Source organism: Cucurbita moschata, unplaced genomic scaffold (genome assembly GCF_002738365.1).
Source record: "Cucurbita moschata cultivar Rifu unplaced genomic scaffold, Cmos_1.0 Cmo_Scf00047, whole genome shotgun sequence".
NCBI lineage: Eukaryota > Viridiplantae > Streptophyta > Magnoliopsida > Cucurbitales > Cucurbitaceae > Cucurbita > Cucurbita moschata.
In genome coordinates this window covers 1,624,615-1,649,213 of record NW_019268563.1, presented here as the reverse complement: position 1 = coordinate 1,649,213, position 24,599 = coordinate 1,624,615, and the positions used below count along the sequence as shown (strand labels likewise).

The 24,599-nt window shown below is 35.7% G+C and overlaps 3 protein-coding genes across 6 annotated transcripts; 2 read left to right on the top strand and 1 right to left on the bottom strand.

Annotated features, from left to right (window-relative positions):
• Positions 1–1,781: 1,781 nt before the first annotated feature.
• Positions 1,782–4,299, top strand: LOC111434951 (pentatricopeptide repeat-containing protein At2g22410, mitochondrial-like). Its single transcript, XM_023072281.1, has one exon. The coding sequence runs from the start codon at positions 1,824–1,826 to the stop codon at positions 3,822–3,824; it is 2,001 nt and encodes a 666-aa protein (XP_022928049.1). The 5' UTR covers positions 1,782–1,823; the 3' UTR covers positions 3,825–4,299.
• Positions 4,300–10,751: 6,452 nt separating this feature from the next.
• Positions 10,752–11,616, top strand: LOC111434966. Its single transcript, XM_023072303.1, has one exon. It carries the CDS (start codon positions 10,976–10,978, stop codon positions 11,441–11,443), a length of 468 nt encoding a protein of 155 aa, XP_022928071.1. The 5' UTR covers positions 10,752–10,975; the 3' UTR covers positions 11,444–11,616.
• Positions 11,617–13,006: 1,390 nt separating this feature from the next.
• Positions 13,007–15,062, bottom strand: LOC111434885 (thioredoxin-like protein YLS8). Of its 4 annotated transcripts, none has more exons than XR_002708998.1 (4): positions 14,595–15,061; positions 13,591–13,735; positions 13,149–13,513; positions 13,007–13,094 (listed from the first exon to the last, which is right to left on the bottom strand). XR_002708998.1 is itself a non-coding variant. In XM_023072211.1 (3 exons), the coding sequence occupies exons 2-3, from the start codon at positions 13,708–13,710 to the stop codon at positions 13,205–13,207; spliced, it is 429 nt and encodes a 142-aa protein (XP_022927979.1). In that variant the 5' UTR covers positions 13,711–13,735; positions 14,609–15,062; the 3' UTR covers positions 13,022–13,204. The 4 variants fall into 4 exon arrangements, 2 of the variants coding, with proteins under 2 accessions (XP_022927979.1, XP_022927978.1); XR_002708997.1 differs by having other exon boundaries at positions 13,022–13,112; XM_023072211.1 differs by having other exon boundaries at positions 13,022–13,513; positions 14,609–15,062.
• Positions 15,063–24,599: the final 9,537 nt, after the last annotated feature.

The window sequence follows — 24,599 nt, the reverse complement described above, 5'->3', positions numbered from 1 at the left end:
TTTTTTTTTTTTTTTTTTTTTTTTTTTTTTTTTTTTTTTTTTTTTTTTTTTTATTGTATTGCTTTCTTTGTTTGTTTGATTTTGTGGTTGGAGTTGATCGGTGGTAGAGCTCTATTGAAGGAGTTAGTGATGGAGACATCGAGCAACTGTGCCCTTGAGAAAGTCATCAAGGATAATGACTAGTTTAAATGGGAGAGAATGTCACAATCGTATCAAGAAGAGAGTAGATTGTGAATTTCACAACGAGGCAGACAAGTCAGTGATCCTTAAGTGGCGTTCATCTAACTACACGTTAGTCAAGATAGATAAGTGTCATGATGTGACTGAGGAGGATGATGGATCATCCAACACACCATATAATGTGTATATTGAAGCCAAGATGGAGACAACAAGTAGATAAGAGGGATAAAGATAGGCTTGATAAAGGGTGGGTAGGACCCAAACCTTACCTCGAAAATTGGGGTTTCAGAAGGAGTTTGGGCATGCGGCTCTAGAGTTAAAGTTGGTTTATATGAAATATGAATGCTCACAAAATCTGGTATCAATTAGACACCAGGCGAACACTCTACGAGACTTTATGACCATTTGCCAAAATTATATTTACTCCAACCGGACAAAAAATGCCTCAAAAAGTACTTTAGGGTGAGGCATGATATCAACTCTTCACCACCCTTGGATTCTGTGGGCTGAGCGAGCCGTCCTGTGGCATAGACGTGTGTCACAGTGAGGGCAAGTGTTGCGAGATGAGTGTCTCAGATGACTTCTTTTGAAATGGATTTTACAAGGATAGTGTCCGTGTCAGACGGCACAAGTATGCCTACATTGTGCTTCTGCCCATGTGTCAAAGGTTGGTATATGCACCCAGTATCAAGTACAAAGTCTATAAATAATATGTCTCAATAGAACCCGGATGGATGGTTGTTTGGGAGGCCTTGAGAATATGAATGACGCATGGGTCTATTCTCGACATGACAAAACAAGATGTGATGGATGGAAGGATGTAAGAGAGGCATTGGATGTTTGTTGGTTTTGACTCTTGATTGAAACACACCGAAACAAATAACTGAAGCATAACGAAACACTCACAAAACCCACTTTGTAACAAAATAAGTTTAACCCACTTTGTAACAAAATAAGTTTAATCACGATGTTTTTTTGAATCGTACAAAATAAAATGTATAATTGATGGCTATTTACCGAAACAAAAACACGAACAACTCATAGAAATGTTTTACGATTAATAACTTCTCTTAGAAATGTTTCATGATTGATAATTTCTCCTAGGAATACTTTAAATAAATATGATGACTAAAAAAAGGCTTAAAGGAAATGAAAAGTACTACTCATACCATCAAGGTGCGCTTTCAATTTCGTTGATTCAATACCCCTACAATCTACCTAGACCGATGATCGCTTGTGTCAAATGTGAAATCTCTAGTTGCGGGGGAAATGGAGAGATATTCATTTACCTTGCCATGATCCACCCTGGACGTGGTGGAGATTTCTCGTTCACAGTAGAAAATGTAAAAAAATTTCTCTTGGTTGGATAAACTATTTAAATTGAAGACTATTTTATATAATATTGATACTTAAAAAGCTCTTAAAAAAATAATTGTTTTTATTAGGATATTGAAGAAATTTTTTCTTTAAATGAAAATTAAATCAACATGTTTAACATAAATATGAAAATTTAAAAATTAAAATTGAAGTGATGGGTAATGAAAATTAATAAAACTCGTATGAGCAGCGTAGGGTGTGGGGATTTTGAAGCACTCTTAAAAGGAAATCAAAATGTTGGATTTATCATTCAAACTCCATATCAAATGTTGTTGGAGTTATTATCGTCCATGTTTTTTTCCCGCCTCAACCGCTCTGTATTTCGTTTCCACTCATTTCCTGCGATTCCTGCTTCAAAGAGTGGTGATTTCAAGTCCCCTGTTCATCAATCCCTTCACCTTTCATTAGAAAGATGCTCCTCCATGAGACAGCTCAAGGTCCTCCATGCCCAAATCATCCTCCAAGGTTTGGTTTCTGAAACTCTCACTCTTGGAAAATTGGTCTCTTTCTGTGCTGTTTCTCAAGCTGGGGATCTTCACTACGCCCAGCTTGTTTTTGATCACCATCTCCAACCCAACAAGTTTATGTTCAACTGCTTGATAAGGGGATACTCCACTTCCCAACACCCAATCAAAGCTATTGTTCTCTACTTTAAAATGATGCGTTCTGGGTTTCTGCCCAATCAATTTACTCTCCCATTTGTGCTCAAAGCTTGTGCTTCTCAGCTTGCGTATTGGGAAGTTCTTCTTGTCCATTGCCATACCATTCGACTCGGGATTTTGTCTCATGTTTGCGTACAGAATGCTCTTATCAATGCTTATGCCGTTTGTGGTTTTGTCCAATGCGCACGCCAACTGTTCGATGAAATGTCACATAGAACTCTGGTGTCCTGGAATTCGATCATTGGTGGGTACTCTAGGAATGGGTTCTGTAAGGAAGCCTTTTTGCTGTTTCGAGATATGAGAGTGTGGGGATTTCAGCCGGATCTGTTCACGTTGGTTCATCTATTTTCCATTTGTACAAGAAGTTATAACTTAGATATGGGTAAATGTGTGCATCTCTATGTAGAGATTACTGGGATTGAGTTCGATCAAATTTTAAGAAATGCTCTGCTGGATATGTATGCGAAATGTGGGGATTTGCTTTCTGCTCGGACAATCTTCGATAGAATGATCGACAAAAATGTTGTTTCGCATACTTCCATGATTAGTGCATATTCAAAACATGGCCTTTTTCGCTATGCTCGTGAGGTATTTGATCAAATTCCTGAGAAGAATGTGATCTCTTGGAATTCAATGATCTCATGTTATGTCCAAGAAGGTCGATGCAAGGAAGCATTGCTTCTTTTTCAACAGATGTGTGAGACAACCATCATGCCTGATGAGGCTACTCTAGTGAGTGTTCTTTCAGCCTGTAGTCAAATTGGTGATTTAGCCATGGGAAAGAAAGCACATTGTTACATTTGCAGCAACAATATCATGATCACTGCCACTCTTTCGAATTCCCTCATCGACATGTATGCAAAATGTGGTGCCCTCGAAACTGCCATGGATTTTTTCTTTGAGTCTAAAGATAAGAATTTAGTGTCCTGGAATGTCATTATCCAGGCGCTTGCATTACATGGCTATGGCCTGCATGCACTCAAACTATTCAATATGATGCATACTTCGGGGATTTGGCCCGACGAAATCACATTCACTGGACTGCTATCTGCTTGTAGCCATAGCGGACTTGTCGACATGGGACGCTATTTATTCGAGAGAATGAGTTCCGTTTACGGGATTCTTCCTGAAATCGAGCATTACGCTTGCATGGTGGACTTGCTAGGAAGAGGAGGGCTGTTGCAGGAAGCAGTAAAACTCATTGGAGGAATGCCAATGAAGCCAGATGTGGTTGTGTGGGGCGCTATGCTTGGTGGTTGTAGGACTTACGGGAATGTGGACATCGGGAATCAAATCTTGAAACAGGTTCTGGAGTTGGAGACATACAGTTCTGGGCTCTACGTTCTTCTGTCAAACATATATTTTGAAGCAAAGAGATGGAAAGAAGTGAGAAATATAAGAAAACTGATGAATGAGCATGGGATCATCAAGTGTAAAGCTGTTAGCTTCATTGAGATTGATGAATGCATTACAGAGTTTATGGTTGATGACAAGAGACATGAAACAAGCGGTATATATCCCTTGCTGGATCAGTTAACCGATCATTTGAGGTCGGTTGGGCACTTGTCGAATAACTCGATTCTCATTTCAGATTCCGAAGGCTAATGTTATTCAGCCTTGCATTTTGGACACAAGTATTGGGTCTTCAGAGCTCAACCACGACCGGTGCAAACCGAGGTCGAAGGCTAAGTAAAAGCAAAGAGAAGTCGAGCAGAGAAGTGTAGGCGCTGCACATCGAAGGAAGATGTACCGAACATGATGCTGAGACGAAGGAGCCACTCATTCGCACGAAGTTCTTGGAACTGTGGCACCAAGGAAGTTTACAATGTTGTGTAGACACCCAAGCATCATAGCACTAGGAGCTTGCGCACACTGTTGTGTGTGATTCCCAAATTTCGGCCTATACCTTCGACATTGGACAAACATTTTTTCATCCAAGAAAGTGGCAAAATGGAGCCTTCTTGAGGGGAGGAAAAGATAGCATTTCAAATTAACATAGTTGTGACTAAACTTGTTGCAATTATTGGACCTTAGGTTGAAATAATATAAGGTGATGGTCCATTTTGTATAATCTTAATCAATAAATTATACTAAACTTATTAGTAAGTTTTTGTCACTGTACAGGTCTCGACAAACTACAAAATGTTTCTTCTTTAAAAGGATTCACTAGGCTACATTTCTTAAGATTCCAAGCCCGAGAGGAACATTTTTGTTTCTTCTTTAAAAGGATTCACTACGCTACATTTCCAGAGGTTGTATCACGAGGATCTCAAGTTTCAGTGCAAATTTCGGGGATTTAGGAGCATAGGAGTACCGTGGTGCTATTATACAAACGAGAAGTGGACGAACCTGTTGAACACTGTCATAAGTCCTATTCTCTAGGACCAAGACCTATTCTCAAGGTCTTTTTTGGCTTGTTAGTTTATCTTTAGGTTTAGCAGAAGGCTATATAATGCCATTCTTTCTGCTGTTGAAATTATTAAGTTTTGAGTGTCATATTGTATGTCTTGAGTAACTTTGGTGTTGTGAGTACATTTGTTCCGCTTTCGGCGCTCACGCTCAACAGAACCGACACAAAATCGTGCGTGTACGACATCAGAATACCGTCGGAGAACGAAGGGGAAGACTGAGGGTTCATTCTCGTATCGGGCAAAGGAGACGAGTGGATTCGGACCCTACCAATTTCGTTTTAACCCAGAAGTGCAGGCCCAGTCTAGTCCACAATCGATTTGGCCCAGCACCGACCCGGTAACGCCCCGTATACCCATGCCTCGACTCGACTATGACGCGTGCCTCCTTCAGCTACACACATGCTCGACACGTGACCATCCCAACCACGACTTGAAATAAGCTCATCTTCAGCATGTGTGGTGGCTTGTTCAGCTTGGCTTCGCGGCTTGCTCTGTCTCAGCTTCTCAATTTAGATGGCTCGATATAAAATTTGATATCATTACCTATTTATTCAATTTTAGGTAGTTTAGGGAATTAAATTGGGAAGAGCCATCTTAGTTAGGTTAAAAGATATTAATATGCCCTAAGTATGTGATATGGACGGATATAGGTGGGATTTAAGGTTGAAGTATAGTTTTCGAAGCAACTACAAAGTAACTACTAACTTTGGCCAAGGCTAACCAAGTAAGTAAACTTACCGATGGAGTTGAATAATTGAATGATGCAGAATGGTGCATGTCATAGGTGCATGTCTTATGGCCCTTACATGTCCCCTACTATTTTATACTATGATTATGTACTCTCCGTATTGACATATGATGCTATGTAATGAATAATGTATGCACGTGATATTCATTACATTATATTATGAATGAAATGAAATGTTATGTATATCATGTCATGTATTGCCACGTGAAGTTATGTAATGGATAATGTGGTGATTGCGATGTATACATAATGCATATATGTGAGATGTCGTGGATGAAAGGAGAAAAGAAATGATGATAATGTCATGCTATGAACGTAAATCATAGGGACCTCATGCATGTACATCAGGATACTTCTTTATTATGTTATGTTAATACAGACTCATACGTTCAATATTTATGTTCGTCATAATATCATGCATGTTTTTCCTTTTTTGTGGCATTCGGCAACATGTAATGCGTTGTGCCCGACCAAGCTAGACTCAGGAGTACGTATACAAGCCCGCTTAATGAGTCCATGTGCAAGTGCATTGGCCGTGTGTGAGAAAGTACCACACATCCAACCCTACTCGTCATGGTTTGAGCAATTCATTAGTAGTTGTTAGGTGTTTTAATGCAACTTATTTTATGTTAAAAGCCTGTTATCTTTATTATAGTTCTGAACTGAATATGTAAGTCCGTGGTCTCGTTTTAAAAGTATTTATTACGAGATTCTGCTTATGCATGTAGTGACATCACTAATTTAGAATAAGAAAATTAGGGGCATGATTGTAATAACGTTAAATCACCTCATAACCTTCACAATTGCTGTTGTTCTCAAACTGAGCGTTAAATCTTTTAGTTAGTGCCCAGATAAGGAAATCTCTACCTTCCACCACTCCCAAAACTCAAGTATCATTAACAGCTGTTGGATGATGGAAGTCCCACATCGGCTAATTTAGGGAATGATCATAGGTTTATAAGTGAAGAATACTAACTTCATTGAGATGAGGCCTTTTGGGGAAGCCCAAAGCAAAGCCATGAGAGCTTATGCTCAAAGTGGACAATATCATACCAATGTGGAGAGTCGTATTCATCTAACATGGTATCAGAGCCATTTTCACGCCAACCATCATGTCATACATGTAGTAGTGATCGTCCATTGCAACGTCCCTATATAGTAATTCACTTCGAGTTGAAAATTAAAAAAAAAAAAAAAGAAAAAGAAAAAGAAAGAAAGTCATAATGTAGATCGAAATGGAAGATGATAGGAAATAGAGTCGGGCATTACATTATTGAAACATGATTATATTTGACTTTGTCACTTTGGGTAACCCAATTGCAAGACGCACCTTTTATTCTCTCTTCCTTCTCCACAAATCTATTCAACATTTTTTATTTTTTATTTTTTATTTTTTAATATAATTTTCTCATCAGATTCTCTTTTTGTAGTCTTTTTTATGTCTACAAATTTTGGGAGTGAGAGAGCACATTGTTTGGGTTTGCCGGTTGTTGAGGTTATACTCTTCTACCTTCCCCAACACAATTATGAGTTTTTTATGTTTGGTTTACTTACAAATCAACACCTCTTCATTTTATGCTTAATTCCCAATTTTAATCATCAACCCTTTAATTTAATTTTAAAAATCGTTCAACGAGTCAATAATTTAATACCCATTGTTGGATGAATTGAATGATGTATGAACGATTCGTGTTCCGTGGCCGGCCCCTCCGCATATTGTATTTTATGTCTTGTGCTATGTTATGTCATAACTATGTGATGATGTACTATGCTATGATATGTCATTCACTCCATGTTAGCATGATTATATACAAGATTGTGAAATGTTGACATGTCAAGAAAGTATTCATGAAAGTGTTTACGAAAGAACGAATGTAGCTATAGGGATCTCATGCATATTTTTATGTCATGTGCATATGGATACTTTCCCATTGTGATTAGTATGAACACTTACTTTACGACATTTATGTTCATCATGATGTTATGATACGGTATGTTCACATCACAATACTATGCGGGCTCCTTTCAACGGCGTGAGTGTGTGCTAATTAAAGGGTAGGCCTAGGAGGAACGTATATGCCCGTCTAGTAGGTTCATGTGTGCGTGTATGGATCATGTATATAAAAGTATTACACATCCAATTTTTAGCCAAGACGAGTTCAAGGTTAAGGAATGTCAAGATAACTCTCCTATGATTGATTGTGTATGCATTTCCTAATCCCAATAGCAAGGTCACTCATTGAGTATTTCTTAAAATACTCATTGAGTATTTCTTAAAATACTCAAGTCATGTGTTACTCTTAGTTTTTAGGTAAATGTAAGACACCTCTATACGAATGCAGACATCGTAGTAACAAACAAGGAACTAAAGCTAAGATAGATGTGTTCATGTTATTGTAACCTTTAGGTTAGATTAGAGCGTTGTTTCATTTTTCCTTATTTTATCTAAATTTCACGTCATTTTCTCACTTTATTGTTTTAAAATTTTACTATGAACATTCAAGTCCATGGCAGAGCAAGTACCAATGTTTTCAAAAAAATTTATGCAAATATTAAGTATGTCATGCATGTAATAGCGTGTCTATTTTGTCTTGGATGAATTTCTTAATTAAAGTTATTTAATTAACTTCTTAATGTCTTAATTTTGCAATATTAGTTTGAAAAGAAAAAATATATAGAAAATGGTGTTGTTTTGGTGTTGGTGCTTGGAATGATTGAATAATATGAAGAAACTACCAACCCATTTGGGTTTTAGCTTTGGGAGATATGCTTCAATTATTGGCCTCCATCACCACCAATCCCCATGCAATGTCTTCTTATTAATTATATGTATGCAACAAAATATACATTTCTTGGTTCTATTTCTACCCAAACTAAACCTTTTTAATCTTCCATTATTGGCCTCAATGGAGACGTATCATAGAATTTGTTCGAACCCTTTTGTCATCGAGTGTTATTGGATCGATTGAAAAGCCGATGATACAAAGAGAATTTAGATGGAGCTAAAAGAACCATGTTCGTGTTAGTAAAAAGTGTAAAAGAAATTGATTAACCCAAAGGTATTACTTCCAAGTTAAGGATGCTTCTCCATGAAGTATGCATTGAGCTATTATATATATATTATATCATTTAGCTTTATTTTGTTTAGCTATATTGTTGCCTCTTTTTCTAAAAGATTCATACATTTTGTAATTGCATCTTTAATCCTTAATATTTTGATGAAACAAGGATGTAAAGAAAATTAGTAGTAAACAACAAGATTATTATCAAACACGTATACATATAAACCGCAAGAAAGACATGAACAGTGGAATGACCTATAAGAAGCTTCTCACTCCCTTCTACCAACCTACCTAGAAATTATTTGATTACGTAATAGGTGACTTTCTGACTTTGAAGAAGGAGAATAGTAGAATACGTTGGGAAGGGGAAGGACAATAATTGAGGTAGAAGGAAAGGGGATTTTATATTGGTGAATTATATATGTGCATATGGGGGTTGAGACATGAAAGCTAAAGAAAAAGAAAAAGAAAAAGAAAAAGAAAAAGAAAAAGAAAAAGAAAAAGACATGGCATAAGTTTAGTTGTTATGGAATGCACATGTTGTTGGACACAACACACAAGAATAGTGAAACATAGACAAGTGGGTGTCTGTGTCCTTCGTCTCTCCCAGGCTTCGCATCCACCCTACACTGTTCAGACCGCCATCTTCTGTGGTCGGATTTCTGCCCTCAAATCTCTACACACCCTCATGCATTTCTTTATTATTCATTCACACTTTCAAAACTTTGAAATTCATTAAATGTACCACATTATACAAATTCCTCCAATTATTGACCTATCATTCATATATACTCCTACGTATATATGAGAATGATTTGGATGGAGATTTAGTGATATGAACCCAGAGACATCAATCATACAATATACTTCAATGAAAATGTGAAGAAAAGGTTGTCAAAATTATCAAAAGATGTTTCAATTCATGCTACATTGAAGAAGAATGAAGTTTGATTGTTGTAAATTTTGAAGAAGAGTTTTTTTATTTAATTTCCGTTACATCTCCCTAATGGCTAATTATGGCCATAAAGTATGAATGTAACCATTCTTGGAATACCTTTAGTAGTTTCATTTTTGTAACCAGACTTAGAAAATATAGTAAAAAGAGCATTTGTGCCTAAGTTTATTTGCAATTCTATGTAGTTTAGGTTGCATGTAGAATCATTCAAGCTCGACATGATCAATCTTGTTTGTGGAGTGATTCGAATCTCAATCAACTGTTCTTGCCTTGAGATATTTGATCAACAAGAATCATTCAAGCTAGACATGATCGATCTTGTTTGTGGAGTGATTCGAATCTCAAACAATGTTCTTGTCTTGAGATATTCGATTAACAAGGTAATCCGAATCTTACTCCCCTTGAAATGGAATATAATCTTTACCTTCGACCCCATTTAAATAAATGAAAGAAATCTGTTTAACGATTTTTTACTGATTAAATAGATTAGAACCGAGTTAAAAATTAAAATTTTCGATTTCAATAAGAATTGAATAGGCATATTAGACACAAAAACACATGTTTAATAGCAAAAAATTTTTAAAACTGAAAAACTAATTTAGAAAAAAGGTGATTTAGTGGGCATGGACGTGGCTACTTGCATGTGTAGAAGCGTGGCACCTTCCTTGAGCTTTATTTTATTTATTCTCCCTTTTTTTTTTTTTTTTTTTTTTTTATTATTTTCTTCTCTGAATTAACTAAATCCACTTTTCAGAACCTCCTTTTTATGCTATTATCACATCTCACGTGGATCGAAACAAAGACAAAACATTTGAAAAGACATAAGCTTGTAGTGAATTTAGATTGTTATAGATAACTTAAGAATGTTTCATATTTTCACTCAAATCCTCGTTAAAATGTCATGAGCTTCAATTCTAAATCTAAAGATGAAGATGGAGATAGAACAAGAAGTGATATCAAATTATAAGTAGTTAATGCAACGACGTGTTAGGTGGTACCTCAACGTCGTTCCCCACTTCATGTCCCTTTCAATCCCTTTATAACCAATCTCTCCTTCACTTTCAATATAAACTTTTTTTTTTTACTTCATATTTTTTTAAATAAATATTTTATTTTTTTTTAGTTAACTAAACAATGAAAATTAGAAAAGAGAACGAATCATTATTTATAAAAGTGTGAAAATCTCTCCTTAGCAAACATGTTTTAAAATTAATAAAAAGATGTTCAAAAAATTAAGAGAGAACAATATCCGTCAGAAGTGAGCTTAGTTTAGTGTTTCTTTTTCTAATTTATTTTGAAAAGGAAAGGGGTTGTTAGTTTAGGGAATTGACCAAATCTTAATTCCACGTAAACCTAAAATCATTATTATTAATATAATTCCCACCAAATCTTCCACCCTGTCACCACTCATAATACAGCCTGGCATAACAACCAACTACACGACAAACCAAATCCTACGTGGCACTCTGACTCATACCTCGCCGTAGCTCCCTCCCTATATATACCCATCCGCCTTTCCCCATTCTTCTCCGCTCACTGACTTCGTCAAACAAAAAAAAAAGAACAAGTAAATTCCAAAAATGGGTATTTGCATTTCCTCCGATTCCGTGAACGTGGCCACCGCCAAGCTGATTCTAACCGACGGCACGCTGCTCGAGTTCTCCTACCCGGTCAAGGTCTCCTTTCTCCTACACAAACACCCCGCCACTTTCATTTGCAACTCCGACGACATGGACTTCGACGACGCCGTTTACGCCGTCCATGACGACGACCACCTCCAACTCGGCCACCTTTACTTTGCCCTGCCCTTGGACAGGCTCAACCAGCCGCTGCACCCGGAGGAGATGGCCGCACTCGCCGTCAAGGCCAGCTCCGCGCTTATCAAGGCCGGCGCCGGAGGGACTGAAAAATCTGGATCTCGACGCACGGCGGTCTCCCCTCTCGCGTTTTCCGACGAGGAGTTTAGGAAGCCTCCGGGGAGGAGCTTGCAGAAGGGGAGTGGTGGGGGTAGAAAATTTAGGGCGAAGTTGAGTGCAATTCCGGAATAATGTAGTTTGTGTAGGGCTAATTTTGTAAATAGGATGTAGAGGTTGCTTTCTGTGGATGTTCCGTTTCTTCCGCATCCCATGGCAATGGCATGAGATTCTTAGCTGTCACTTTTACATATTTACCCCTCAAATCTTTACAAATATCCACAATTAATTATTTTTATTTAATGCTACCGGATCTTCCCCCATTTTTAATTCCAATATAAAATAAATAAATATCCAATTTTTCTTTAAATTCAAATTCTAAACTATTTTATTTCTCATACAACTTTAAACGCAAAAGATTAAACCGAGAAATGATATACAACATGAGTGGCACAAAGTTCAAAAATGCACGTGACATCTCAGTAATGATTTAAGATTACAATCAATGAGAACAATTACGAGGATAAGATTTCTATATCGAATGATTTCCATAAAATTGTTCTAAAAAAACATATGAATGTGAACAAATAATATTAGAATGACCCATGTTAGTCTTTCGCTCTTAAAAACGAGCAATAAGTAACGTGACCATGACGTAGGAGAATGTCGGGACACGTAAGTACTGAATTCTCGTATGAATCCTAGCATGGAACGTTACAAGGAGGAATTAAAAAATGAGTAACAAATATATGGATAAATATTGAAATAATTTATTTGTAAAATACAATAAATAAAACTTAAGTAACCCCTAATCTAAGGACAATTTTAAACACCCAACATCATACCATATTTAAATTGGTGCGAAATATTTATGACAATAATTAAAATAAAAAAAATCGAAATGTTGGATTATGTCGGTTGATAATTTGATTTCAACGCCAAGAAAAAATAAAAAAAAAATATAATTTCTATAACTTAAATCGAAAATAAGTGATTGTGGATACAACAAGTACAGATCCGACGAGATTCTATTGCCAAATGATCCGTTTTCAAATTAAAATAATAATAATATTTTGTATGAAAAAAGTATATTAATATAAGATTTTTTTAATGAATACAAAAAAATATATATATATATATATATTTTGAGAAAAATAAAGAAAAAGAGTACACATACAATGATCGGAAGATGCATTAATGGGAATGTAGATAGATACATGCATGTGTAGCTTCATCTATAAAATAAATCATATATATATATATATATATATATATATATTATATTACCAAACATGGCAAGGGACACAAATAATTTGTCCCTAGTAAACATTTTTTTTTCACCAACATTAACAGGAAAACAGAACCGACATGACACTCCTTATGGGGTATGTTCTTGGAAGTATAGATTGAAATGGTAGGGAAAAAGAACCAAAATAAATGTATTCATTGCTTCTACCTCTAATTACAAACTCCATAGCCGCCTTTATTTTCCTTAACCAAATTACTCGACATTCATATAATTTGTTAATAATTGGTATTCACAATAATTATGAACGACTAGACATGATACGAGGTTTTAGACCAAATTTTTTATCGTTTAGAACTTTTTATGGGCTAGGTTGGATGCAATTGTTTGATGCATAATTATGGAACATGCATTTTTAAGACAAAGACTCCAACGGGCATAAGATAATTGGAAGTATAAAACACACATGAAAACTGTAAGAAATGTCCATTGGGGTAGCTTTGGATGCCGTCTGTGTAGTATTTGAATATTTTATTTCCACTGTTATCAATATATACTCTACAAAATCAAAATTAGAGCTTAAGAATAACACACCAAATTTATCCAAAACATACAAGAAGTAGCAGATGCAGCAGCAGCAGCAAAACATGTTAGTAGCGATACTTGGTTGAATAGTCCTTCGGTGCAATGACCAAACCGCGTCCTTTCCTTGCTCCACGATACACTGTTTCAATGATATCTATGAACTCCTGCTTATCCTTAAGTGCCCAGTTTATTTTATTGTTGTTTCCGGTCCCAAGATCTATCATTATGTGCTTGTTCCTGAAGAAGAACATCACAGTGGATGGATCATACAGCTCGTACATTGTGTTGAAGTCAGGAACCTCTGTGATATCCACAAGGTATATCACTGCGAAGTTCTTGATCGTCTCTGCTACTGATGCCAACACTTCGTCCATCTGCATCAAAATCAACAACCAGAAACACCATGAATGGACAACCCCTAATGCATACACCAACACTCAAAGATCAACACCTGCATACAAGTCTCGTCCCAGTCATGACCAAAACGAATGACCACAAGACGCTCCTCTTCAGCCAGAATTGCCTGGTCAACAGCCCATCCTGAATGAAGATGCGGCAGCAAGTACGACATCTCTCACTCAATTATTAGCTTCCACCTGTGGAGTCACACAAACAACATACAGCATACATCAAACATCACAACATTTTTCTTTGAGACTTGTTCTTTTGAGGCATGTCAACGCCTTAACATTTATGCCTAGGGCCTCAACACTACCATATAGAACTCAATGTTCGATCCTTGATCATCTATACCCCAGGCCTTGAGCGAGCAATCCAAACCATTTATACCCAAAGCCTCGAAGACTTAACAATAAGGAATCACCTCAAGGGAAAATAAGATTCCGATCATTTTGTTAATCAAATATCTTAAGGCAAGAAAACTCGTTTGAGATTTGTATCATTTTACAAGCAAGATCGATCATGTTAGGCTTGAATGATTCTAAGCATACAACCTATACTACATAGAATGACAAAGAAACTTATCCCCTTGCTAAAAAACAGCACAAATGCTCTTTCTACTACATTTTCCAAGTTTACTTGGAACCATCTAAGAACAAATGAAGCCTCACTTGAAGTATCTTGAAACCCTTGTCGCATAAATGAAGCTTGATTCTTCTTAATGTGACATTAATTGCGACTTTAATTCAACTTGACTTCTCCTAGTGTAATTTAACTTTATCCTACGGTAATTTGAACAACATTCTGCTTCTTGCCAAGTAACCACATGAACACACTTTTTGACAAAAACATCAAACTATCATAGAGTTTCAGAAAATCTCAACATAAAAGCATATTTGACATCTGAAAGGCATAGGAAACATAGCAGTTTGTAATAGCATACAATTGAAATCATATTTATCAAACAGCGCGTGCAACATACAAAGCATACAACGGACAGAGGACATAAACTGAAACGCTTAAAAAAGTCCGAAAGGGGCTTAGAGTGATTGTTACCCAATGTTTCTCACCAAAACAGCTTCAATCCTTAACGAAATATCTTCGAAGGTGTTTAAACAGCTCTGTCGCCACCGTGAGAGAGGGAGGAGATCGGTCGCAGAAGAGCGTGGGTGCCGTGGATCGGGTCGCCGCTGGTCGGAAATTTCCAATCGCCAGAACGTTCGTGTGTTGCTGCTCGCACCAGAGGCGAGAGGGAGAGAGCCCGTCGCTCGCTCGCCTGGGTACACCCCCACTTAACGAATGCTCGTCAACGCTGCTAAAGGTCGATCAGAGATGCAAGCGTCGCGTCGAGGTGGTCGCCGAACAAGGAAGAGAGGAGAGGGAAAATGATGGGGCCAGTTCTACATCGGTTGAGCCCACCTCGACCCACCCATTAACCACTCCCAATTGTACCAAAAATCAAAGAAGATTAAGAACTTGGAAAACGTGGGGGAGCCAGAGACGTTCATAACCCATAACCCATAGGCCCAAACTTATGCGGGGAACCACCCGTATTGCTAAAAAATGAGAAGCTGGTACAGATTTCTCAGATCACTTCTCATCTCTAATCTCACCCCACCTCACCACTTTTATATATAAATATAAATCTAAGTTGTCGAGCATCTGTTCCGCATCCGATCGACACTAAATTTGGCAAGTTTTCATATTTCATACGGGCGTACTTGACTTTAGAATTGCATGTCCAAATTTCCTTTAGAACTTTGACTTTTAAGGTTAAGGACTAGGGTCCTACTCGAACCTTCAACAAGTTTATCTCTGACACTCATGTTGACATCATTGCCTCTATTTTTTACCTATGCCTCGGCTTAGCTTTTATGTACATATCATGGTATGCTAGATGATGCACTATCATTCTTGGTCGCATCATAGCAATCGTCTTGTCTCGACCCTCACGTGGCCAGTTGGGTGCTACTATTGATGTGTTGTGAAGGTATATAGTAAAATGTTGTAAAATTCACAAGAACAAGTGTAAGTATACACAGTTACCAGTAGCAAGTAATAGATAAAATTAATAGAATAAAAAAAGAGGGTAAGAGATTAGAGAGATATCGAGCTTGATTCCCCTCCTTTTAAGCTCTTTTGTCCCTCTCATTGCCTTAAAAGCTATCATTTTTAGTCATTTTCTTTCCCTTCTATATTGTTTCTCTCTTCCCATTGGAGAGTGAGTATTTATACATAATTATTGAGGAAAAAAAAAAAAAAAAACTTGATGTAATTCGACATTATCAACTACCCACCCTGTCTTCTTTGCAGGGGAGGGTCACAACCTATTCTCTTTATAATCTAACTATTACACAAGGAAAATCGAAACAAAAATCTCAAATTACCAATCTCTCCTCACATGTTTATAGTTGATCTCCATTTGAAAACTTGGGCGAGAGGGTCCAAAACAGTTCAAATTTGAACAATGAAGATGACCCATAAACGAAGATCTTAAAAAAAGTGAAATTATAAATGGTTTTTCAAATCCATTATTCTCAACTTTTTGTACATAATTTTTTAATTCAAAAGGGGACAAACCCTAATCAGTTTCATGCCTCATTTGACTTCAAACACTATCTTTACCCACCTTTGCCTAAGATAGGAAGCTCAAAAACCCAATGAAAAGTTCACATATTATTACAATTTCACCTTTAATTTACTATTATTTTTCTTCAAATTTATTACAAAATCCAATTAAAATATATTTATATTCGTCTTTAAACCTACCTCAGTTATTTGTCGGGACAATATTAAAACTAAATTTACTATTTTATTCTCCGGGCCAAATAATTTTAAATTAATAGAACAATTGATTGCTTACTAGCTAGTTCGACAGTCGTACCTCCTATCACAAAATAAATAATTAATAATTATTTATATGTGAAAGCATTTAATTTACATAGTATTGATAAGACTATAATCATAGTAATCTCCGTTTAATTTTGGATGTTGATTGATTATAATTGTAAGGTTGGCATACATTTATTCAATCTTAAAGTTTTTGTTTTTTTTCTTTAATAAAAATCATTATTATATTTTTGTCCATTTCGATTTTATGAAATAAACTTTAGACTAAAAATAATTATAAAATAGATATGATGGTTAATAATTATTTTCGAGATCAAACCATAGATTCGTATTTAATCATATAATTTAATAATTTAAGATGTTTGAAACAAATTAATATAGAATCAGATGGTAGGGTGCAACAATTAGATTTGATGGAAAAAGGGAATCTTAGGATATATTTTTTTATTATTTATTTATAAAAAAAGCATTATTATGTTATTACTTTTTTTTTTTTAATGTAAGGTTAGATGTGTAGTACTTCTCTTTGCACGATTAACGCACGTTCACACGAATTCACTAGGTGGGCTCGTATACGTATCCTTTAGGCCTGTAAATGGGTCATAAGGTACGTGTCATTCATACATCACTCAGGTCATCCAACCAAGCCCAAAGACGTGCTAATAATAAGTTCACTTATTTGGTTGCTCTAAACCGAAGTCACTAAATACTCTTGGGATTTCATGTTACATCTTATGGAAATCACTTACAACCACATATATCATACGACTATTGGTGTGACGTTGTTAGAAAAATTATAACAACGTCAGGCATGTAATGACAACTTTATTTTACTAGCAAAGAAAAATAGAATTGTTACAAGTGCAGTATGAGATTTCAAACATCAGTAGTAAAAAGAAATAAGTATGTACATCTCATAAGGAACTTATGTCATGTACCATGTGTCTTATATTACGTATAGACGCATACACCACGATATTATTACACGCTCCTTTCTTTTCTGTTGATTTTTTAGAACATGAGCGTATGTTAACCCATAGTCACGTCTAGGGAGTAGTATACGAGTCCCCTTAGTGGGTTTATACAAGTGCACATAATATGTGTGTAGAGAAGTACTATGCATTCAACCCTACTTGGAAAAAAAAAGTAGAGTCTAAGAAACAGTAATGAAAAGTAGGTCTCATCAGTCGTTAAGTATGTTGCATTTCTCAACCCCAACCGTAAATTTCTGGAGTATTTTTAAATGCTCATCCTATGTCTATTTGTTGTTCAACTAAAGGCAAGGGCCCTGTGTACGGATGACGGTGCCTACTGAGGAGGTCATAAAATAAAGTCACATTAGATAGTTTTTCGCATTTATGTCCTAGTTCCATTTTTAGACAAGTTTAGTAGCATTTTCATCTTTGAACCTTGAAAGGGGATGCATAACGCCTCATGTCCAGGATTCGAATGAGGATTCAAAATTCATATTCGACATCGACATTCCCCTACTACATGGTCACATTACTTACTTCTCACTTCTAAGAGTGAAGACTATCACCACAAACCAACAAAGGTCTTTTTAATAGGTGTTTCTTCTCCCTAACATACATCATAGGAGAATCCTCCCGAGGTCACTCAACATAGAATTTCTCCAAGTAGAGCACAATTAATCTTTAAAGTTCTTGTGATTAAGCCATAAAAAAAAAAAAAATGAAGGTGCATCTTATTGGTATAAGCAGTGACTTTTATGTTTTTTTAGCCATCATATTCTCATATCGCTCTCATTTAAATGTGGTCATTGGTTCATTTACATACTTTTCCTTTACTTATGTGTTACATGTCCACCATATTTTGTCTTAGTTCGTCCCTTAACCACATCTTACTGGAAGAAGTATGCTTTTATACCCTTTGAAAAATGCTCATAAACATTTGAAAGAAAGTTTTAGAGACCGAAAAAAATAAAAATAAAAATAAAAATAAAAATTGTTAAGCTCCAAGTTTACAGATAACAGATAAGAAAGAATAAATCAAAAAAGGAAATGATTTATGGGGCTCAAATAAATGAGTTTTATCTATATATCAAGGATAATTTTTTTTTTTTTTTTTTTTTAAGGATAATAATGTTATTTTGAATTATTTAAAATTGTGAAAGGGTAATTTTAAAGTTTTTTAAAAAGTCAAAATGACACTAATGAAATTTTTTAAGAGTTTAAGTGGATTTTTTAATCACTTTTTAAGTCTAATGTATTTTTATAATAAAATTTAATAATTTATTTGACTTGAAATTATGCTTATATTAAGTCATCAATTTGTTAAAAACTAAAAAGAAAAAAGTAAGGCAAAATAATAATAACTTTTTGAAAGTTTAATCATTAAAATATTCAAAATAAAAAAATAAAATAAAATAGAAAGTTGAAGACTAAAATAAAAATTTTAAAAATTTTAAAAATTTTAAAGCAAAATATAATTTTGGTAGGTTTCATTCCATGTACCAAATTAATTTTGAATGAAAATAGTTGATTAATAATAATAATAATAATAATAAATTATGTATATTTATAAAGAGAAGGGTAATAAATATCAATTTAAAAAATAAATTTGGATTAGGACAAAATAAAATAAAATAAAATAAAATAAAGAGAGTATGAATATGAGTTGAAAAGGGCAAGAAAATGGGCGTTTATAAAAGCGGAAAGAGGAAATGAAGAGTATTTTCATATCTGTTTTCCGTGTGAAGATCTGAGAATGGGGGTTTGCGCTTCGACGCACACAGCAACGATATCAGCGAATCCGAAGCGCGGAATGAGACTGCATCAACAGCAGCAACCAAATCTGGATTCGATCAAGGTGATTCACATGGACGGCTTCGTCCAGGAGTTTTCCGATCCAATCAAAGCCTCCAAAATCACATCTCACAACCCTAACCTCCTCCTCTGCAACTCCGACGAAATGTTCATCGGCAGCCGCGTCCCCTCCCTCTCCCCCGACGAAAACCTCCAACTCGGCCAAATCTACTTCCTCCTCCCGCTCTCCCTCGCGCAATCGCCTCTCTCCCTCCCCGATCTCTGCAATTTCGCCATTAAGGCCTCCTCTGCTCTTCCCACGCTTCAATCTCCCTGCTTCAGGTAGTCTCGCGATGCCGCTGATTTCGATTGGTGGTGTTATTGTGGATCGAATCGGAAGTCAACCGGTGAAATGGTTTGGATTTGGGGTTTTGTTATGTATGTTCCATTTTAGGGCATATTGGATTAATTTGTAAGAGGTGTTTATTAAAAGGCTTTGGGATTCTCATACTAAACAACGCGGATATCCCTTCCCCCAATATTTCAATTTCCTTATTTTTCCAATATATATATATATATTTTTTATAATTTTAATTCATAGGGACAATATTACAGAGTGCATTTTTGGGCCAACCAGTTCTATTATTATAAAATCCAATTCCTAAATTATTTAGAGTTATTGGTACACTTAATTAATAGGATGCACTAGAACATTCCATCCAAATATTTGACAACTTTTTTTTTTATTTATTATTTTTATAATATTTGATAACATAAGTTTAGGTCATATCATATTTGGGTCTAAATTCAAATAAACCCAAAACAATAAAGCCCATAAAAAATTTACAAATAAGAGGGCTTATAACAAAACTTGAGATTTGAAGATTTTAAAGAAAAATTTAAGATATTTGATTCATTCTCATTTTGTTATTTAAAATCTAATTCAAACATCTGTGATCATATTAATATCAATTTCAAGTTCAATCTTCTGCAAGCTATTTTGCTAAATTTTACAATGAACTTCATGTTTATATTAGACACTTTTACGTAGATACATGATTAGAATCTTGAATTGGAATATTTATTTATTTATTTATTTATTAAAGATCTCATTTTTTAAGATTAGTGTTTGTGAATATAAATAAAAAGTGATTCTGAGATATAAATATGTCTAACAATATCTTCTCTTACTTTCTTTCCTAAAATTCATTGAATATTCATGTCATTTAATTTCTGATTCAAAACTAACTGATTGCAACCAAGTTACATATTCCATATGGGTGAAAAGAAAAGGATAAAATATCTTTAAATAATTATTGATCTCTTCAAATGACATCTCTTTTTATAATTAAATCCGGTTAAACTTAGATTTTTTTTTTTCCAGGCTGATACACTGTAGATTGTCCGAGAAGGATTAGGATGAAATATTTTAAGGAAGGATCTTCTTTTTGAACTATTGTTAAAGTTCAAGGAACTATTGTTAACTATTGTTAAAGTTCAACAAGTTGATGGTCGATAGAAGAAAATTAATGAGCGAGAAGGTTGATCCCGTCAGATAAACACGACTCTCCACAATGGTATGTATTGTCCACTTTGAGCACAACCTCTCATGGCTTTGAATTGGGATTCCCCAAAAGGCCTCATACTAATAAAGAGAGTATTGTGGATTATAAACCGTTGATCATTCCTTAAATTAGTCGACGTGGGACTTTGATCATCCAAAGATCCAAGAAAATCAACCAGCCAAGAGTTTATTTAGGAAGATCACAAGACCAAGCAACAATCTAGAAAGATAACAAACTGATGGTGGATGGAATAAGATCCCTTAGCCAAAGACCAATGGAAGAAGATCCATAATCCAAAGGTATACAAAAAAATGAACAAGCAAAGAATCAACCTAGGTTGATTAACAAATCAAAACAAGTCACAGAGACATAAAAGTCAAGACTGATCTAAGAAGATGAATAAGAAATAGATAAACATGCTCCATAAACAATCTCTTTACAACCTCGAGTTCAATGTACGATCATTCATGCTTTCAAAAGTATAAGAAGTGTGCGTTCATTGAGCATTTTCATATGAATTTAGTAGAGTCTTAAGATTAAACATATTTGCATCCAAAATGACAAGTTTGGGTTAATTTGAGTTGAAGGAAATGAGAGAACGACTTACACTTGAAAGAATTGTAGATCAAGTGTAAAGAAAGTTAAAGCCCAAAGCGATGGAGATCCATCACATTACTACCACCACATGTTGATTTTCATTTTGTTCGTTGGAGGTGCACATCCATTTTTCTTTTCCTTCTTCTTTGTTCTATCTTACCTCTCTAGTTCTTCTGGCGTTTTGTTTATTCTCTTGTGTACTCAACTTATCTTCTTCACTTAGAGCTGAATTTCATGAGGAATTGCCTCATGGTGAACAAGATATGTGGAAAAACCCAAGTGGAGCTATGTGATGAAGAGTAAACGAGGGGTACATGAATTAACAATGACCACATCTAAATGAGAGCGATCTTGAGAGTAGAATGACTAAGAAAAACTTAAAACAATTGAAAGTTACCACATATACCAACAAGATGTACCTTTCTTGTGACATCTGAGTAAATGAGGAATACATAAATAAACCAAAACCACATTGGAATGAGAGCAATTCTAAGAATAGGATGACTAAGAAAAACTTAAAGGGCTTATAATATGTGGTTATATGCTATGTATAATAAATTGAAACCATATATATGTTACCTAGGCAGGGTTTTGAAGATGTACTTTCTGCATTCTCTGTATTCTCTCTCGTTGTATACCTGAAGAATATAAACCTCTAGCCAATATTTCTCCTTACTTTCTCTCTTCTATTTTTGTGTTCATCTAGATCGAGTGTGTGTTGTTGTGCAATCCTAACAACTGGTACCAGAGCTAGGCGAGATTCACCACGATCTGTGAAGGTAGAAAGTTCAAAGATTGGAATTGAGAAGTTCGATGGAAACAATTTCAATTTTTTGAAGATGCAGATTAAAAATTATCTATAGTAGAAAGATCTTCATGAACCCCTGTTGGGGTGAAGCCAGATACCATGATCATGGAGCAGTGGAAGCTCAAGGATCGACAGGCCTTAGGTTGATTCGATTGACACTGTCTAGAAATGTGGCGTTTAACATAACCAAGGAGAAGACAACGTTAGATCTATAGAAGGTATTGTCGAATATGTACGAAAAAACCATCGGCTATCAACAAGGTGTATTTGATATGGAGATTGTTCAATCTACAAATGTCTGAAGGTGGATCAGTTGCGGATCATATAAATGAATTCAATATGATTGTAAGTCTATTGAGTCCGGTGGACATTAATTTTAAAGATGAAATTAAAGCATATATTTTGATGTCATCTTAACCCGAGTCTTGGGATATTGTTGCTGTCATGATTAGCAGTCCCTGAGGATCTGAGAAACTGAAGTTCGATCAAATCTAAGATGTAGTTCTCTGCGAAAGTATTCACAAGCGAGAAACTGGAGATTCATCTGGTAGTGCTCTCAGTATTGACCAAATGAGAAGAAGTAAATCGAAGGGCCCAAACAAAGGTCGATATAATCTAAGAATCATAAAATTTTTCCAAATAGACCAAATGTAACATGTTGGATTTGTGGAGAAAAAGTGTTAGGATCGCACAACAATGCACACACTCGATCTAGATGAACACAAAAAACAGGATAGATAAAATGCAAGGAGAATATTGACTAAAGGTTTGTATAGATGACTTTGGGCATGTATAGTAAGAGAGAATATAGAGAATACAAAAAATACATTTAAGACAATTTACTTTATATTTCATTTACCATATATAGCTTTACTATGTATCACGGTTGACTAAGCTATAAATAAGCAGCAGGCTCCATAACTTAACAATTCTCCCACTTGGAGACTCATTTAGTCAACCAACAATTTCATTCTCAAAAGACGATGAGCATCTTCAATGCACCATCCCAATTGAGGCTTTGTACAACCTCAATATTCCAACATCAACACATTTTGTCAACATGTTTGCTGGATTCTTTGCACTTTCTATCTTCTCAAAACACATCATTATCTTCTACTAACCTTCAACCGAAGTGGTATCACCTTTCGTGTTTTATCTTTAAATAATAAATCGGGTTCCTCACCAACTGTATGACACTCTGACTATCTCTATAAATAATCTTTTCGTATTGCTTCTTGTCCAATTCTTCCATATAGTCAGTCATCCATATCCTCTCCTTTCCAGCTTCAGTTATTGCCATGTACTCAGCCTCAGTACAACGCATTTTTAAAGCCTAGACATCCCATCATCCATGGCTTGCTCCCACTTGGTTGTATCCTCCAACTGTAGGGTCTCATCAAAGGGCTCTGGTTCCCTTTCATCAGCAACAGATAGTGTAATGAAGGTACATACATATCTGGTACTCTAATAGTACTGGATGATCTTCTCAACATCGGTTCACGTGTCACTTACTCTACCGCTGGTTCCTCTGCAACAGTCTCAAGAGTTCCTTGAGTATCTGCTATAATATCACTAGGTAATTTTTTCCACAACTCAAGCTCAACTCCCACTTGCTTTGTTGTCTTGGAATCTTGCTCTACATCTGGTTTCTCAGCAGTAGTCTCAGGAGTTTCATGAGTATCTGCTACAACATCACTAAGTGAGTTTTCATGCAACTCAAGCTCAACTCTCACTTGCTTCTTGGTTTTGGAACCTTTCTCACATCTGTATGATCATTTCCAACCGCACTTTCTTTAATTCTCTGGCAGTCCTTGTGAAGGTAACTCGTTTCTGCTTGCTCATAACGTAGTTCTCACAACGACCCACATCAAAAGATTTCAGACCTTCTAAAACTTCTTTTGTAGCCAACATCTTCATTCCTTTCACACTCATATGTCCAAGCTTATTGTGTCATAGACTTGAATTTGAAGCACTCTCAGCAACAGCAGCCATGTTCATACACTCTGCAGTGGTGTATAAAGTTCCAGATTTCATGCCACGTGCTACCACCATAGCACCCTTCATAATCTTCCACGAACTCTTCCCTAACTCTGTTCCATAACCTGTGTTGTCCAACTAACCAATAGAGACCAGATTCTTCTTGAGACTAGGAATATATTTAACATCCTTTAATGTCCACTGATTTCCTGCCGGAGTTTTTATGCAGACATCCCATTTTCCTTTAATCTCCAAATCTTTGTTGTTGGCAAGATACACCTTCTCGAAATTTCCACACTTGAAATTTCGGAACAACTCTTTATTTGGAGACGAATGAAAAGATGCACCTGAATCTAAAATCCAGGATTCAATCGAACTGTCCACGCTGAGGTTTAAAGCATCCTCAATGTCTTCTGCTGAATTTATAGAATCATCATCATCTCCACATTTGTGATTCTGCTTCCTCTTTGGTCTTGTACAATCTGTCCGAAAGTGACCT